General features: G+C 41.1%; 2 protein-coding genes across 2 annotated transcripts in view; both read right to left on the minus strand.

Moving 5' to 3' along the window:
- Window positions 1-16,980, minus strand: part of LOC123958568 (myosin heavy chain, fast skeletal muscle-like) — a 90,944-nt gene that overhangs the window by 62,119 nt on the left and 11,845 nt on the right. The window lies entirely within an intron of this gene.
- LOC123967251 (myosin heavy chain, fast skeletal muscle-like) overlaps window positions 12,749-16,980 on the minus strand; it is a 5,058-nt gene continuing 826 nt past the window's right edge. The window contains exons 2-16 of the mRNA XM_046043312.1: window positions 16,657-16,977; window positions 16,399-16,525; window positions 16,196-16,314; window positions 15,804-16,000; window positions 15,536-15,719; window positions 15,282-15,447; window positions 14,899-15,023; window positions 14,502-14,810; window positions 14,209-14,412; window positions 13,992-14,117; window positions 13,710-13,880; window positions 13,486-13,590; window positions 13,297-13,392; window positions 13,037-13,168; window positions 12,749-12,864 (exon numbers count right to left, since the gene is read on the minus strand). Coding sequence (XP_045899268.1) covers window positions 12,847-12,864; window positions 13,037-13,168; window positions 13,297-13,392; window positions 13,486-13,590; window positions 13,710-13,880; window positions 13,992-14,117; window positions 14,209-14,412; window positions 14,502-14,810; window positions 14,899-15,023; window positions 15,282-15,447; window positions 15,536-15,719; window positions 15,804-16,000; window positions 16,196-16,314; window positions 16,399-16,525; window positions 16,657-16,977 — 2,400 coding nt within the window. The 3' untranslated portion in view covers window positions 12,749-12,846. The remainder of the gene's footprint in view (window positions 12,865-13,036; window positions 13,169-13,296; window positions 13,393-13,485; window positions 13,591-13,709; window positions 13,881-13,991; window positions 14,118-14,208; window positions 14,413-14,501; window positions 14,811-14,898; window positions 15,024-15,281; window positions 15,448-15,535; window positions 15,720-15,803; window positions 16,001-16,195; window positions 16,315-16,398; window positions 16,526-16,656; window positions 16,978-16,980) is intronic.

Consider the following 16,980-nt stretch of genomic DNA (forward strand, 5'->3'; position numbering starts at 1 on the left):
ATTAATATATGCCAATCAGAACTGCATCCTGCTGTCACATTGACAATTACAGATTTTAACTGTCACTCCTCAGTGAACAGCCTCGTTGACACAAATCTGAGAGCATTTTCTAATTAAGTAGGCTAGATATCATATGGATTTAAGATATTTTTAGGAGTCTGTTCACAGTGATATAGGCAATAAAAAACATTTAGTATGACACTAGCAGAAACACTAGTATGCTAATTAAGCCTGAAAAAAAACTTATTTGGAAAGTCTGGCGTGGTATCTGCTTAGAGAAATTCTGGCCTTTGAACAAAAGTAGTTTAGGACCCCTGGTTTAAGCTAATATCAGCAGTTTAGATTGAAGGCAGGAATATAGCTTGATGCATATAGGCTAGAACATACAGAACGAGGGTTTTTCCTGCATAGAGAAATGTTTGGAGCCCCCCAAAGAGGTTTTAGCAAGCACCAAAGGAAAATCACCAGCGCCAGTCAGAACTGAAAGGGAAAAAAAGTGTTTCAAATCCTCTCAGAATGTGTTTTAATAGCCATTTTTCAAACAACTGTTGAGCAAGCAGAACATAAACTTAAATACGATGTCTTGACCATAGACTGTATATAAGAAGTGGACATAGTCATTGTGACAGGGACGTGCACAGACATTTTGGTGGGCAGGGGCTCAATTGAAAAAAAGGGCTTTTTTTTTTTTAAAAAAGACAAATATATTAACTCAACAACATTTTTACTTTTCTACAAAAAAATCAGTTCACACAGAGACCACGGTCTTCTTTAGTATTCACTAGGTTTATCACAGGAGCAGGTGACAACAAAGGAAACTGTTCCACAATGTGCATGTTTTCTATGCTACTAGTTTCAAGTATATATTTATGACTTAGTTTCATTAATAAGTTGTTCACAAGGCAATAAATTGTTTCAATTCTTTTGGTGTTATTGGAATACATAACACTTCACATAAATCTTCACACTAAACTGTGGCATTGGGCTGCAGGTATAATTAAAATAAATGTTATTTAAATACTTTTACTTTTTGTTTCACAAGCAAGATGCCAAATGAGTAAAGATAACCTTCAGCTTCACACAGCCAAGCAACAGAATACTGAATTGCCTGAATACATTAATGTATTGATCAAATATTTTATTATCGCTATTATATTACATTTACCATGCACACACACATACACACACACACACACACAATTGCTGATGGTGACATGGACTTAGTTTCACATTTGAGGGAGGGCTGTCTGTATTATAGAAGCATCTATCACCATACAACAAACTAATAGAATGGAGAGTGAGGAGCCGACCATAAAAACTATGAAGTTACTCTTTAAGGCACTTTTTCATGGAGTGGTCAATTTTGAGACTTTGGTCTATTTTGCTTCCATGTCTTCTTTTACTCTAATGGAAATAAAACTTCAAGAATACACCTTTTAGGTGTTGGGTTTAAGCCTAATAACCTCGGTCTATTTGCATTTGTAGATTTCTTCTATATTAACCAAAACAAGCTAATCTGCATATTTACACAGCACATTTCAGAGGAAAATACTCTTGATGTAAGTAATTAACTGGGGAAGTTCTGTGGTGTTATGCTTTAGTTAGTTTCTTTATCCCATTCACCTGCAGTGACTTGTCAATGTGCAAATTGGCGCATTTTAATTAGTTAACGCCTAATTTGCATATTAATGTGGCGATTGTGATGACGTTATTAGACACAAATGTTACTGTGTTCACCTGTAGTGTCTCCATCAGTACATTAGGTTGTAAGGCCATGAGATATTGCCACACAAGCCAAGAAAAACAGTGCTGGGAGAGAAGCTGGGGGAGAGAGAGAGAGAGAGAGAGAGAGAGAGAGAGAGAGAGGACATCGGAACTCATCTTCCGACCTGATAGCCTATTTAGATTTTTTTCCCCCAATAAATATATTTGTTTGACAGGGAATCTGTTCGCAAACAGGAATAAATATACTGTATATTCATTTATTTAAAAACAAAAAAAAGCATCCCAGAAAAAAGGGCACTTTCTCTTGAAGAAGAAAAAGGGCAGGTGCTGAAGCCCCTTTTGATGTCTATGTGTGCATGTGTCTGCATTGTGACGTCACCCGTTGGTTTGTGGACTGCCGTTTTGAAGCCTTGAGTTTGGCCAATAGAGTGCGCCATGTTGATTTTTTGCAACCAGCGGCTCTGGACGTGACCATATTTGAACGAGATGGTGGCGCCAGAGCCATTACATAAGAGACTTACAACTCTCCCATTGACTTCTGTTGGAACTGTGAAATGTGGAAGTGATGCGTGTCATGGTGCAGTTGATAGTTCCAAACAGTGAATAGCTCCAGCACTGAACCCAGTTCATTTCAGTGTTTCTGAAGTATGCTGCCTGGTAAGTTGATGAAATTATTGCATTTGTTGACATTTTAACTCATTAGCTGTCCTCTCATGAATCTAGTCAATAGTGGTATTTAATGTAGCCAGCTTTAGTCAAGGTTTATCAGAAGATATTAAGTGGGAGCGGGACCACACATCAACCACGTTATCGCCAGCATTTCCATAAATACCCACAGGTCCCAGCTCCTCTTCTTCACTCTCGCATTCTGCATACGAACCGAGGCCAAGCAACATTGTGTCAAGCACTGTTAAAGGGACAGTTCACATATTTCCTCCATTAAGATAGTAAATATCAGTACCAAAGCAAACAGGATTCCAACAACAGAATTCCGGGGCCTCCACCTCACATCAGTGTTTACAGCAACCAGCAGATTACATTATACGGAAAAAACACATCAAGTCATCAACATCCATGCCATTCAGCTCCAGCAGCTACATCAGCCAGGGTAACCTGGCACTGGGATGCCAGCGACCCAAAAATCTACCTCCACCAACCACAGCAGCCGGCTTCAGTGGCTTTGGCACCGAGATGCAAGTGACATAAGCGACAGATGCAACAACTAGAGCAGTCGTATACCTCTAGCAACCACAGCAGCTGATCTCAGGGGTTGAGGCACCAGGATGCCAGCACCCCTGGCTGCCCACCGTCAACCAACCATAGTAACAAACACAGAAATTACACTCCAAGCAACCACAGCAGCTGGCTGCAGTAGGGATTTTCGGCAGCGAGATGCACCCTACCAACAACCTCAGCAGCTGCATCCAGTAGGGGTTTGGCACCGAGATGCGAGCGCCCCCCGCCGCACCCTATCACTAACCTCAGCAGAGGGCGTCCATAAGGACTTCGGCCATTGAGATGCCAATAGTCGTTTCGAGCTAACATCCAGCTCTCAGTTGTTCGAGCTAATATCTGGTCCACGATAATGAAAGCTGTCATTTCGACCTAACATCTGGCTAACAGTCGTTTCGTGCTAATGTCCGGCTCTCAGTCGTCTCAAGCTAACATCCAGCTAACTGTCATCTCAAGCTCACAGTCACTTCAAGCTCCGTCGTTTCGGCTCACAATCACTCAAGCTATCAATCGGCTCTCAGTCGTTTCGTGCACACAGTCGGCTTTAACTAACATTCAACTCTCAGTCATTTCAAGCTCAGTCATTTTGAGCCAACAGCCATTTTCTTGCTAAGTCGTCATTTCAAGCAAAGAGTCGTTTCCAGTTAAGTCGTCTTCCAGATAAGTCGTTTCGAGTAGCAGTAGATTCGAGCTATAGTCATTCGAGCCATAGGCGATACGTAGCAGTTGCCTTTTAGCAAGCCTATTCAAGCTACTGTCGTTTCTAGTTAAGTTGTATTGAGCAAATAGTCGTTTTCTAGCCAAGTTGTTTTGAGTGAATGTCAAGCTAAAAGTCGCCTCGAGCGAATGTCGAGCTAAGAGTAGCCTCCAGCGAACACTGAGCTAACACAATGGGAACAGAGAGCAACATTGTTCTTTAACTTAAATGGACCTGTTTTTGAAGTATATCATATAGTGTGGCATCCATCCTAATTATTACAACTTACCCCAGCATGTCTTATAACCACCCTGGTAGTGAGGTAGCTTGTAATGAAGGAAAACAGTGTATTTGACATCAACTTACAAGGTCTGTGATATTGAATTGGTGTCATTTGTAGTAAACAAATGTGGATACTTTGTATAAAAGTTTGAGAACTCAAGCTTAATTAAAGCTGCAAGCAGCGTTGGATGGGCCCTCGCACCATGACACATGACGGAGCTTGTAGCGGCTGCGGTGCAGTTGCCTAAGGTCGTTAACGCAGCCCTGAGTTATCATGGACTTTGGACGCCTCACGACTTAAACGTCATGTCCATGAAAGTACATTAATTGTGGACCCCCCCCCCCCTTAGTTACGGTCGCTAAGTCCGACAAATTGTAGGACTTTTATCATGATGCTGCCACAGTCTATTACTGCACTCCCTGGAGAAATATTGTCTAATATTTAGAAAAAGAGAAGCAGACAGTTTTGCAATTCCATTGTGCATTTGAAGGTTGTATTCAGGCTGTCAAACTGACTCAAACTGAAGTGAAACAAATAAAGACAGAAGCTAAAGCCCATCAATCACAGAGTAAAAGTGTACCACCGTATTACCTCACTAATGTGAAAGAGGACAACGATATTATGGATCAACACTGTTTCTGTACAGCTGGGTAGGTCTCTATTCACTATTACAATAAATAAAAAGCAAAACAGTAGGGTAATATAACGTTACATTCAGTAGTAAATTAGCTAGCGTTAGCTAACTAACATTACATTAGAAACAATAGACAGCCAACAATTTTCTGGATTTGTTTTAGGTTTTGGAAAGTGAATAAATCGTACTTCTCCTTTCAACCTCTCTGGGTAGGGATTATAATAATTACTAAAGGTGTATTCTTGAAGTGCCTGAAAAAGACTCCTTTCGTATTACATTTAATGGAGCGCAGCCATGAAAGTGTCGGAGTCCTATACTGCGCTCTGATTTGCCAGCTGGGTATTTGGGGCATGGCTTAGCAAAGGGTCAATTCCTGTTGCCAGTAGGTGCATTTAACTAACATCTACATCTATGTAATAATTTCATCAACTTACCAGGCAGCATACTTCAGAAACACTGAAATGAACTGGGTTCAGCACTGGAGCTATTCACTGTTTGGAACTATCAACTGCACCATGACACGCATCACTTCCGCGGTGCTCTGACTTAACTGAATTTTGGCATGTAGATGTAGATGTAGATGTTCATGGTGGAACCGTTATCAAGCATGTGAAGTTTGGTACAGAATCGAGCCTGTACAGTGAAGAAACAACTTCCTGTTTCATGGCAAATATACAGAACGCCACGCCACAGACACACCCTTTGAGGAAAACTGAAAGATAGCACAACTGTTCATCATTAATGCCTTTAGACTGCACAGCAAAAATTTGAAGTCGATCGTATTACAACAACAACTTCCTGTTTCATGGTGAATGATTGATTTTCAACGCCATGCCACGGACACACCCTTTGATAAAACCTCACAAATAGCACAATTTTTAATCGACAATGCCTTTAGATTGCACAGTGAAAATTTGAAATCGATCGGATTAATGTGCTAGGAGTTCGTTAAAGTACAGAAAAGATTAAATCCAAAACGGCCGACTTCATTGATGGGTTTACAGCATTGCACCTAGAGGCTTTTTTGTAGGTCAGTACATGATATATCTACCGTGGTCAAAGTCAGCTGATTGAACCATTAGGCTTAAGCTGGAGTATCTAAATAATATACTGAGTTTTTGCTTATATGATGGACTTTTGTACTATTGTACAGTGTTGTTTATTAATGTCAATGAAACATTGTGAATTCATGACATCACTGAGAACAGCTTTTCAAAATCCATCTAGAAATAGACATCCTATATGATGTTCCATCTAGACTACTAAATAACTTAACAAATATGTTCTTCAGATGCGTGCAGTTCTGTTCTGTTGTATGAAGTTGATATCCCAGGTCAGAGATTTATTAAAGGCTATACATATTTTTGTAAATGGTTTAGTGAATAGTGTTGACAGTTTTTATTATCCATCTGTTTGAATGTATAACTAACATGAGAATGGGATTAAATTGTAGTTGAAATGACCACGCTCATTCCAGCTAAGTTAACTGACGCAGCCTCACCTAAGTAATGTGATGAGCACTGAATGACTTTTATAGGTTCCAGTAAAATAGACAGTAAATAACACAGAGTCATAATATCACAAGGACACAGTTTATTGACATTAGAAGACAAAACAGCAAGTTCATATTTTATGTAAAAAGGCTGTGTCACCAGGTTGTTGTCTCTTATTCAGCAGTGTCAGACTGGAAAAAAGAAAATTTAATTATTCATCATAAACTTCCAACATAACATTAAGCTACCTAACTCAAGTTTCAGACCTTTCCAGCGTCACGACTCTTGGCTTTCAACTTGTTGACCTGGGACTCAGCGATGTCAGCACGCTCCTGAGCTTCCTCCATCTCATTCTGAACCTTCCTGAACCTAGAGATGTGAGTGTTGGCCTGGTCCTCCTGTGAAGGGTTTAGAGCATACAATTACAGTATATTTTATTTTATATTCCATCATATGGTTTATTCCCAAACTAAAGATCACAAAACATTTGACTCACGGCTTCCTCAGCCTGTCTCTTGTAAGTCTTGACTTTGAGCTGCAGCTTGTCCACCAGATCCTGAAGACGTTAAGAACTCATTGTAGTTTTTAATAAAATAATAACTTACCTGGTAGGTCAGCTCCTTCACTCTCCTCTCATATTTGCGGACTCCTTTAACAGCATCTGCTCCACGTCTCTGTTCAGCCTCAACTTCAGCTTCCAGCTCATGGACCTGTAACATGATGATCAATAATTCATCAAAAACTTCAGTACTGAGAAAAGTTGAATTTATTCTACTGTAGCAGGTCTAAAGCCACGTATGATTTTTAATAAATTTATGAGAATTAATACCCAATTATGAATTCTAATATTCAGAAAATATAAATCTCTCGTTTCGGGGCACCACCGGAGTTGTTATTAACCCAAAGTCTCCGGACCTCTGGGTAGAATTTTTAATAATTATACAATTATTCACTAGTGATCAATTAGTTAATAATCGCTCAATTATCTTAAATCAGTCAGTCAATCTCGTCTGAAGGGTAAATTCTCTTGGGGGGGGGAGTTTAGGGGTTCCTGCCCTTTCTTAAGGAGAGATTTGATAGGCTGTTTGTAATCTCTGGTTAGTTTCTTTGTCATTTTAACAATTCAGGCACCGAGACGCTTATCTCGGCTGTTGCCAAAGGTGGCCAGTTTTACGATCAACTGCCCAGGAATAGCACTTACGGAAAGCGACCTTTCAACCCCCCCTCTTTTGGGGTCTCTTCAGCCGTCTGTAGAGGGTTGGTAATCAAACCCCCTCCTCCTTCTCTCTGGGAGAGAAAAGAGGAATTGAGTCTCCAAATTATTTAATATAAAATGCACAAATCCACACTGTTGGTTCACTACACTACTCATTGAAAGGGCAATTTACATCCTAAAACTCATACAGTATATATAGGTCATAACCTGGACTCCAAAGACTCATTAATATAAACTCACATCAGTGATAGCCTTTTTGGCTTTCTCCTCAGCATTTCTTGCTTCCTGAACAGAATCATCCACTTCACCCTGAATCTGGATAAGGTCAGCCTCCAGTTTCTTCTTGGTGTTCAGAAGACTGGTGTTCTAAATATTGAATAAAGTAAAGATTATATTTTATAGGTATGTGGCTCATATGTTTGATGGGATTGAATTCTTGTGAATTAATAAAAACACACCTGAGAGTGAAGCAGTCCAACACGCTCACTAGCTCAAGCTGAACACGGAGAATCTTGGCCTCCTCAGTTATAGTTACTGAGGCAAAAAGTGTTACAACCATACCCGGTCTCCCCTATATCAGAATCAGCTTTAATTGCCAGGTTTGTGTACACATATGAGGAATTTGACTCAGTATTGTACATTTCACAAGCTGTTCATCAGAGTGATGGCTTGTGGGAAGAAACTGTTCCTGAGTCTGTTGGTTTTGGTGTACAGTGCTCTGTGGGGTGGTGATGGCGCATAGATAAGATGCTTACCTTTGGTGTGGGAGACCTGGGTTTGATTCCCACTGTGAGACATCCACCATGTGTCCCCGAGCAACTTAACCCCTAGTTGCTCCAGAGGCATGTGACCTCTGACAAGCAATTGTAATTTGCTTTGGATAAAAGCGTCAGCTAAATGAATAAAAATGTAATGCCTACCAGAGGGGAGAAGCTGGAACAGGTGGTATTGGTTGATTGTTGAGTTGACGGCTAGCTGCAGCCTTTTTGGCCTGTGAGTTGTAACCTCACAGTTATGAGTTAACTGGGTGTCGGGAGCTACACCTTTTAACTCACCTGTAGCTGTCTCTGTAGTTCAGACGTTTCCTGCTACCTGCGTGTGCTAATCCATCCTTCGTTATAATAACAAACAGCTGTTTCATGTGCAGGATCGCTCATTTCCTGTATTACATTTCACGTGTGTTTTCTTGACAAAACGTGGTTTGGAGAGCAGCGTTGGGTGGCACAGCCGTCAGCTCTTGTGTGTGTGTGTGTGTGTCCCTGTCACAGATCAGTCACGTAGTGTGAATGCAACAACGACTTGAAGACTGCCATCATATGACGGCAAGTTGTGTGAACGGCACGACCATTGGCCGACGCTGAAAGTCGTGTAGTCTGCACAAGCCTTTAGTATAACTTGTATAGCACTCAGGTGAAGTTTGTGTTTGTAAAGCAGCTGTCTGGTTGTTGGTCTGATGTTTGCTGTATGACACACTATGAATTTCCGAAAGGACTAATAAATATCTATCGCCTATAAACATGCACAGCTAATCCCGTTACGTGAGGGGGGGACGCCGCCGCCGCCAAGCAAAAGTACTTCTTAAACGACACATCGATGAATCGTTGAAATAATCTATCGAAGCTTCGAATACTAAAATCATCATTAGCTGCAGCCCTAATCTGCAGTGATGTTTCCTGCCCGTTTCCTGAGTCTGGAAATTCCTCAGTGAAGGGCAGGTTGGCACCGATGATTTTTTTCTGCAGTCCTGACTGTCCATTGCAGTCTGCTCCTATCCTTTCTGGTGGCAGATCCAAACCAGACAGTGGTAGACGTGCATATGATCGACTGAATGATGGCTGTGTATAAGTAGCTCCTGAGGCATGTTAAGCTTCCTGAGCTGGCGCAGGAAGTACATACTCTGCTGGGCCTTCTTGATGATGGAGTCAGCGTTGATATACATTAATATAAAACCAATAAAACAGAAATAAACTATACTTAAAGGAGGAGTGTTGAGGATGAATTTGAGTTTAAAAGTCTGATAGCTTGGGGGAAAAAGCTGCTCTGCAATCTGGTAGTGATGTGCGGGTTGATACTAAAGCAGTCACATTTATTTTAGCTGTGAAGGTAATAATGACGCTGTGTATGATGTGTGTGCAAAGACAGTGAAAAACAACACCACAAACTTCGCAAAACATCTGACTCTCTACAAAAAATAAAATATGTAAGTTTTAGTATTGTTACCGGCAATACCGCCCTGGGTATTACTTGGTATTGCATCGTATAGGAATTAGGTATCGCACGTTACAGTCTGGTAGTGCGGCAGCAGAAACTTCTATCTCTTCCCAGAAGGCAGCAGGGTGAACAGGCTGTGGCTGCAGTGGGTACTGTCCTTCAAAGGGTCCATATGTAGTTTTCAGTGGCCGCTGGAGGTGCGGTTTAAGATCAACACCGGCTCTGTACCTTTCATACAGCGCAGCCGGTATGTTGGCACAATTCTCCCAGGAAAAAAGGCAGTGTGAATATGACTGTAGACCTACAGACAGGGAGACAGCTTCACACAACATGCTGGAAACTCAGGTAAGCTCTCACTGCAACTTCACAGTAATATTTTTATCAGCTTGAGGTTGAACTAATCCATGCTCGTTACATTTACTGCATTTAGCCAACGTGATACATCAGCGTTTGCTCTCCTGTCTGCTTTCAGTAGGCCTAACTAACATTAATGTATGTGTGTCTTTCACCGGAGGCTCAGCAATGCCACCATGTAGTCACTGTTGACTTTGCTTACATGCTGGAATATCACAGCCTACACCTTGCAAGATATTTTGAAAATTTCATGTAACCAAAGGTAATTTTGTCTAGAAGTGGGTCACTCATAGCCGGACTAAATTGGGTCTATAGTTAACCGAGACGGTAAAATGACAGCTAACTGATGGGACAGTAGGGCTGTAGGGGAGAACGGGGTGAGTTGAGCCAGTTTTTACTTGGTGTCTTTAAAGTGAGGGCATGACAGTAATGTCTCCAACTAAAATATGTACATATATTTTAGGATGTGGTGCATCACTGTGAATAATCAATTTGGATCAAAAATAAACTGTTTTCAAAATAAGGCTTTCCAAAAGAAAGTGGACTCTTGGCTCAACTTGCACCATATGAGGGGTAAGTTGAGCCACATGGGGCTCGGGGACATCAGTGTCATTTCATCATGCAAACTCAAACGCCAGGTCCCAACATTCAATTGCACTTAGTGAAACTTTGCAGCTATGTCTCCTGGTTGTTTCATATCAATGTATTGCTTTAAAGCCGTCCTGTTGATCGTCACGTCTCCTGCCACCTAACTAACTGACTTCCCATTTTTGCACCTCTTCTACTACTCTCCAAATCCACAAGAGGAATTGAAGCCTGTCTGTCTTCTATTTATAGAAGCATGACATGATGGTTTCTGGTCTAAAATGCATAATGTCACATCATTTCGATGATGCATAAGAATGCATTGTAAAATTACAGTCAGAAATCTGACTCAACTTCCCCCAGGTCTTTTGGCTCAAATTACCCCATCCCTGACATTTTAACAAAATTATGTCATCCAGTAGTTTAAGCATAACGTCATGCCAGTTTAGCCTCATATTGTAACTTCGTAAAGCACCTGTCACAAGTTGTGGTGATGAGGCAGAGCAGGTTGGAGGACCCAAATGCAGGACACGTAGACTGGCAGTTACAGTTCAGTGATAATTTAATATAAACACAAAGGCGAGCACACTTACAAGAGCAGCTGAGTTCAGGTTATCCAAAATAACACAGTCCAAAACAAACAGGGTAATCCAACAAAAAAATCCAGGACAGGTGAAAATCCAAACAAGAACCCAAAACTCAACATACTATAAGACAGATACTAACAAGACTACAAATAACATGACTGACTGAAAACTAAATGACCAAAGCAGAACAGACACACCCACTGTGTGACAGCACCAACAGATGTGTAAGATTTTCTCAAACCTGTCTGTAATTGTTCAGACACAAGAATCAGGACATATAAAAATCACTTTGAACAGCAAAACAGTTTTTTTTTTACTTAAATGTGCCTATCACTTATTCCATGGGCCTCTCTCTATCACAGACCAATTTTGTCTATGGTTGCCAGAAACAAGGGGTGGCTCAACTTCCCCACAGGCTCAAATCACCCTGCTCTCCCCTAATAGTTCTGAAACTAAGAACAAATCCGCAACACAAAAATCCACGGTCTCATGTCACACACACCCTCTGCGGAATGAGTTCTCATAATAACCTGCCACTGGGGGGAGTGCGGACGGTGTCAGTGTATAACATATTTGTATTCATAGTAATTAATTGTTACACACACTACACATGATCTCTTACTGCAAAACTTTCTGTCTCTTTCCCTTAATGAGTCTCTGCTCTGCTCACTTTTTCCATCAGCATTATGTACAGTATTTATCATAAAGTCGCCATGTTTATTAACTCACCTGCGATTATGTTTTTATGTGGGCTGGATGTGGATTGAAACCAACATCTTCAGTGGTGCGTTCACTGGTCTGTCTGTTTCTTGTAACGTACCACAAAATCATACTCAGTTATTTAAGGACTGATTGTGCAAAAAGTAAAACATTTTAGGGTTGTAACAGTTTTTAGTCAGGGCTTCGCTTGGACTATCAATATCAACTTTCAAATAGTTGTGGATTTTTAGTGGAGTTTTAATATTTTAGAACTATAGATAGTAGCTCCAAGTGAGAATTTTGGGAAGACTGTTCAACGTGTCCAAATTTTGCATTAAACACGCACTGCTTTTTCTGTTGATGCTACATCGATGTGGAGTAAGTGCTCAAAGTCAGCCAATTGGGCCATTTAGCTTAAGCTGCAGTATCCAGAATAATATATTGAGTTTTGAGTTTTTGAGTACATACAAGGCGGACTTTAAATTGTGCACTATTGCACAGTGTCGTTTATTGATGTCAGTGGTACATTGTGAATTTATGATATCATTGAGAACAGATTTTCATAATTCATCCAGAAATAGACATCTAGACTACTGACTAACTTAACAAATATATTGCTCAGATGTAAAGGTAAATGCTCTGTATAGCACCTTTCTAGTCTTTGCAACCACTCAAAGTGGATTTATAGCTACCAGGGGTAACTTGGGGTTCAGAATTTTGCCAACATGCAGCCTAGAGGAAGGGGGGATTGAACCACCAGGCTTCCGATTAATGGTTAACCCACTCTACCACCTGAGCCATGGCCGCCCAGTGTGTCCCAGGTCAGAGATTTATTAAAGGCTATACATATTTTTGTTAATACATCTATTTGAATGTATAACTAACATGGGAATGGGAATTAATTATTGTTGAAATGACCACGCTCATTCCAGCCAAGTTAACGGCTGCAGCCTCACCTAAGTACTGTGATGAACACTGCATGACTTTTATAGACACCAGTAAAATAGACAGTAAATAAAAAAAGAGTTGTATTATGAGGACACAGTTTATTGACATTATAAGAATACAAAACAGCTAATTCATATTTTATGAACTCTGTCAAAAGGCTGTGTCACCAGGTTGTTGTCTCTTATTCAGCAGTGTCAGACTGGGAAAAAAATAAAATAAAATTATTCATCATAAACTTCCAACATTTCATTGTCTATGCAAAGTAAATAAACAATCGTATAAAGAGTACATTTAGGTTATGAATTACCTTAAACAACCCAGTTAAACTAAAGTGCAATGTTTTCATAAAATACGATCATATGAATGGTTACCTTTCCAGCATCACGGCTCTTGACTCTCAGCTTGTTGACCTGGGACTCAGCGATGTCAGCACGCTCCTGAGCTTCCTCCATCTCATGCTGAACCTTCCTGAGCCTAGACATATGAGTGTTGGCCTGCTCCTCCTGTGAAGGGTTTATAGTATGCAGTTACAGTATATTACAGTAATTTTTTAAATATTGCATCATATTAGTATGGATTATTTATCTCACTATTTATTCCCAAATGCAAGATCACAAAACATTTGACTCACGGCTTCCTCAGCCTGTCTCTTGTAAGTCTTGACTTTGAGCTGCAGCTTGTCCACCAGATCCTGAAGTCTGGTCACATTCTTCTTGTCCTCCTCAGTCTACACAGATAAATGAATGTTACCAAAACAGCACTGAGAAAAAAATAAAGACATTAAGAACTCACGTAAGTTTTTAATTAAATAATAAATTACCTGGTAGGTCAGCTCCTTCACTCTCCTCTCATATTTGCGAACTCCTTTAACAGCATCTGCTCCACGTCTTTGTTCAGCCTCAACTTCAGCTTCCAGCTCATGGACCTGTAACATGATGATCAATAATTCATCAAAAACTTTAGGACTGAGACAAGTTGAATTTATTCTACTCACTGAAAGTGCAATTTACATCCTAAAACTCATACAGTATATACAGGTCATACCCTGGACTCCAGTTTCTGGAGCTGCTTCTTGCCACCCTTCATGGCGAGGTTCTCAGCCTCATCCAGGCGATGCTGCAGGTCCTTGACTGTGACCTCCAGGTTCTTCTTCATCCTCTCCAGGTGAGAGCTGGTGTCCTGCTCCTTCTTCAGCTCCTCAGCCATCATGGCAGCCTGAAATGATGGGCAGTTTGGAAAAAAGTTGACATTAATGGTGAAACGTGAGCAAGTATTTGGCGATGTAGCATTATAGATACAAAAGAAGACTCATTAACATAAACTCACATCAGTGATAGCCTTTTTGGCTTTCTCCTCAGCATTTCTTGCTTCCTGAACAGAATCATCCACTTCACCCTGAACCTGGACAAGGTCAGCCTCCAGTTTCTTCTTGGTGTTCAGAAGACTGGTGTTCTAAATATCAAGCAAGATAAGAGAATGTTTTATGGGTATGTGCCTCATGTCTTTGATGGGATACAATTCTTGTGAATTAATAAAAACACACCTGAGAGTGAAGCAGTCCAACACGCTCACTAGCATCAACCAGCTCCTGCTCAGCCACTTTGCGTCCTCTCTCTGTCTGCTCCAGAGCGGCTCTCAGCTCCTCAATCTCAGCCACCATCAGGCCATTTCTGCGCTCCACCATGGCAACCTGCTCCTTCATGTCTTCCTGTCCTCTGACAGCATCATCAAGGTGCAGTTGGGCATCCTGGCAACAAAAAACAAAACAGAAAATACAATTAACCTTCTGTACCATTTACTTGTTTGTTTATACGTAAGTGATCATATAAACCTCACTTTCAGCGTTCCCTGGACATTCCTCAGTTGTTTCTGGGCCTCAGCAGCCTGCCTGTTGGCATGGCTCAGCTGAATCTCCATCTCATTCAGGTCTCCTTCCATCTTCTTCTTGACTCTCAGGGCATCATTCCTGCTCCTGACCTCACTGTCGAGATTGCTCTGCATAGAGTCAATCACCCTCTGGCTGTTCCTCTTGATTTGCTCCATCTCCTCATCCTTCTCTGCCAGCTTCCTGTCAACCTCACCTTTGATCTGGTTGAGCTCAAGCTGAACACGGAGAATCTTGGCCTCCTCATGCTCCAGTGTACCCTTTAAAGATTTTAAGAAAAGTCACTTAAATAAGAATTACAATGGCATGGACCTTTTCAAACATTTCTATAATTTGAAAATGTATTACTTCAGCTTCCTCCAGTGCTGACTGAATTTCCGTCTTTTCAGTCTCCACAGTTTTCTTGGATTTCTCCAGCTCGTGGATACTCTTTCCAGTCTCACCAATCTGTTCTGTCAGGTCTGAGATCTCCTCTAAAGTGCAATCAAAAACAAAAAATAGTTATTTAGTGACCTACACAAACTGTCCTGCAAGATAGTTAGTACTACATAATACACAGTACAACCTACATTGAAAGGAATAATTCTCCTTCAAGTTCAGAGTAGGCAAACCAAGGGTGAAGTCATATTCAAAAGGTAAGAGTGTCTCCATACAGGTTCATAAACCACACTTGTGAAGGTTAGAACAGAACCCACATAAGTTAAATTTGTATTTTAATGAGAATGACCTACGTTGCAGGTTCTTGTTCTCTCTCTTCATGGTCTCCAGCTGATCAAGAGCCTCCTCATAAGAGTTCTTCATCTTGAAGAGTTCAGTGCTGAGAGAACGAGCCTCCTTCTGGGCTCCTTCCAGCTCTGCCTGGCCTTCCTCATACTTTTGTTTCCAATCTGCCAGGACCTAGAATTATATAGATGAACATCAGTGATTACTTTCTAAGATTGATTTTTGTTTTACTCGAATGATTGTGTCCTTGATGTCCTTATACCTTATCAAAGTTCCTCTGCTTCTTATCAAGGTTGGCAGCCAGACCATTAGCTCTCTCCACATCAATCATGAGGTCCTCCACCTCACCCTGCAGTCTCTGCTTGGTCTTCTCCAAAGAAGCACACTTTGAGTTCACAGCCTCAATGGATTCCTCAGCATCCTGCAGGCGCTGGGCAAGCTTTTTCCTGATGCGAAGAAGAATGTTCTAATTGATAAAACAAACTATTGAAATGAAAACTAATAAAAACACTGAAAGGTTAGTGACTTACTTGGACTCCTCCAGCTCCTCAGTGCGCTGGATAGCATCAGTCTCATATTTGGATCTCCACTGAGCCACCTCACTGTTGGCCTTAGACATTCCTCGCTGCAGCTCAGCCTTGGCCTCCTGCTCCTCCTCAAACTGCTCTCTGAGCAGATCACAGTCATGGCGAGCTGACTGAACAGCATGGGCCAGGGCATTCTTGGCCTGTTGAACATGAAATAACATTTATAACTTACCTGTGAAGCAGACAAATAATAAATAAGTACTCAATCAAGTTGAAACATTAAGTCATTTAAAGTCTTATTAGAATATACTGTATGATTTTTTTATTGACTACATTTAAAAAGAATGACTCAGTTCTGTTAAAACCTAATAAGAGGACATGTAAACTTGTTATACCTTCACTTCCTCCTCAACGTGCCTCTTAAACTCCTCAATCTGCTGAGTGAAGGCCTGCTTGCCCCTGGTCAGCTGGGATACAAGAGCTTCCTTCTCCTCAAGTTGGCGGGAATACTCACCTGAATGACAATATGTAAATTTGCTATTTATCAAAATGATCATTACTGGTTTCCATTGCCAGTTTTTCTTTACAGATGACTCACCATTCTCTGTCTGCAGTCTGGCCTTCTGTCCATTAACGTCATTCAGCTGGCGAACGTTCTCATCATTTTTGGCTTTGAGCTCACTAAACTGGTCCTCAAGAGTTCTGCACATTTTCTCCAAGTTGCCCTATAAACAACAAAACACGATGTATGTTGATGTAGATGTAAATATAAAGCTACTGCCATATTTACAAGTTACAGTTAATATTTCTTAGCATGATGAAAGATAATCCCTCTCTTATAAAAAAAACCACACACCTTAGCTTTAGCAACAGCCTCCATGTTGCTGGAGAGGTCATCAATCTCCATCTTGTACTCGCTCTTCTCCTTCTCCAGCTTCTGCTTGACACGCTGGAGGTTGTCGATCTGCTCTCCCAGCTCTGCAACACTGTCTGCCTGCTTCTTGCGGAGAGCTGATGCGGTAGCTTCATGTTGCAGGGTTGACTCTTCAAGATCACGACGCAGCTTCTGGAACTCAGCTTCACGCTTCTTGTTCATCTCAATCTGAGCAGCTGTTGCTCCACCAGCTTCCTCAAGCCTCTCACTGATCTCCTCAAGCTCCCTGGAGAGGTCAGCCCTCTG

This window comes from Micropterus dolomieu, linkage group LG02 (assembly GCF_021292245.1).
Source record: "Micropterus dolomieu isolate WLL.071019.BEF.003 ecotype Adirondacks linkage group LG02, ASM2129224v1, whole genome shotgun sequence".
NCBI classification, from domain to species: domain Eukaryota; kingdom Metazoa; phylum Chordata; class Actinopteri; order Centrarchiformes; family Centrarchidae; genus Micropterus; species Micropterus dolomieu.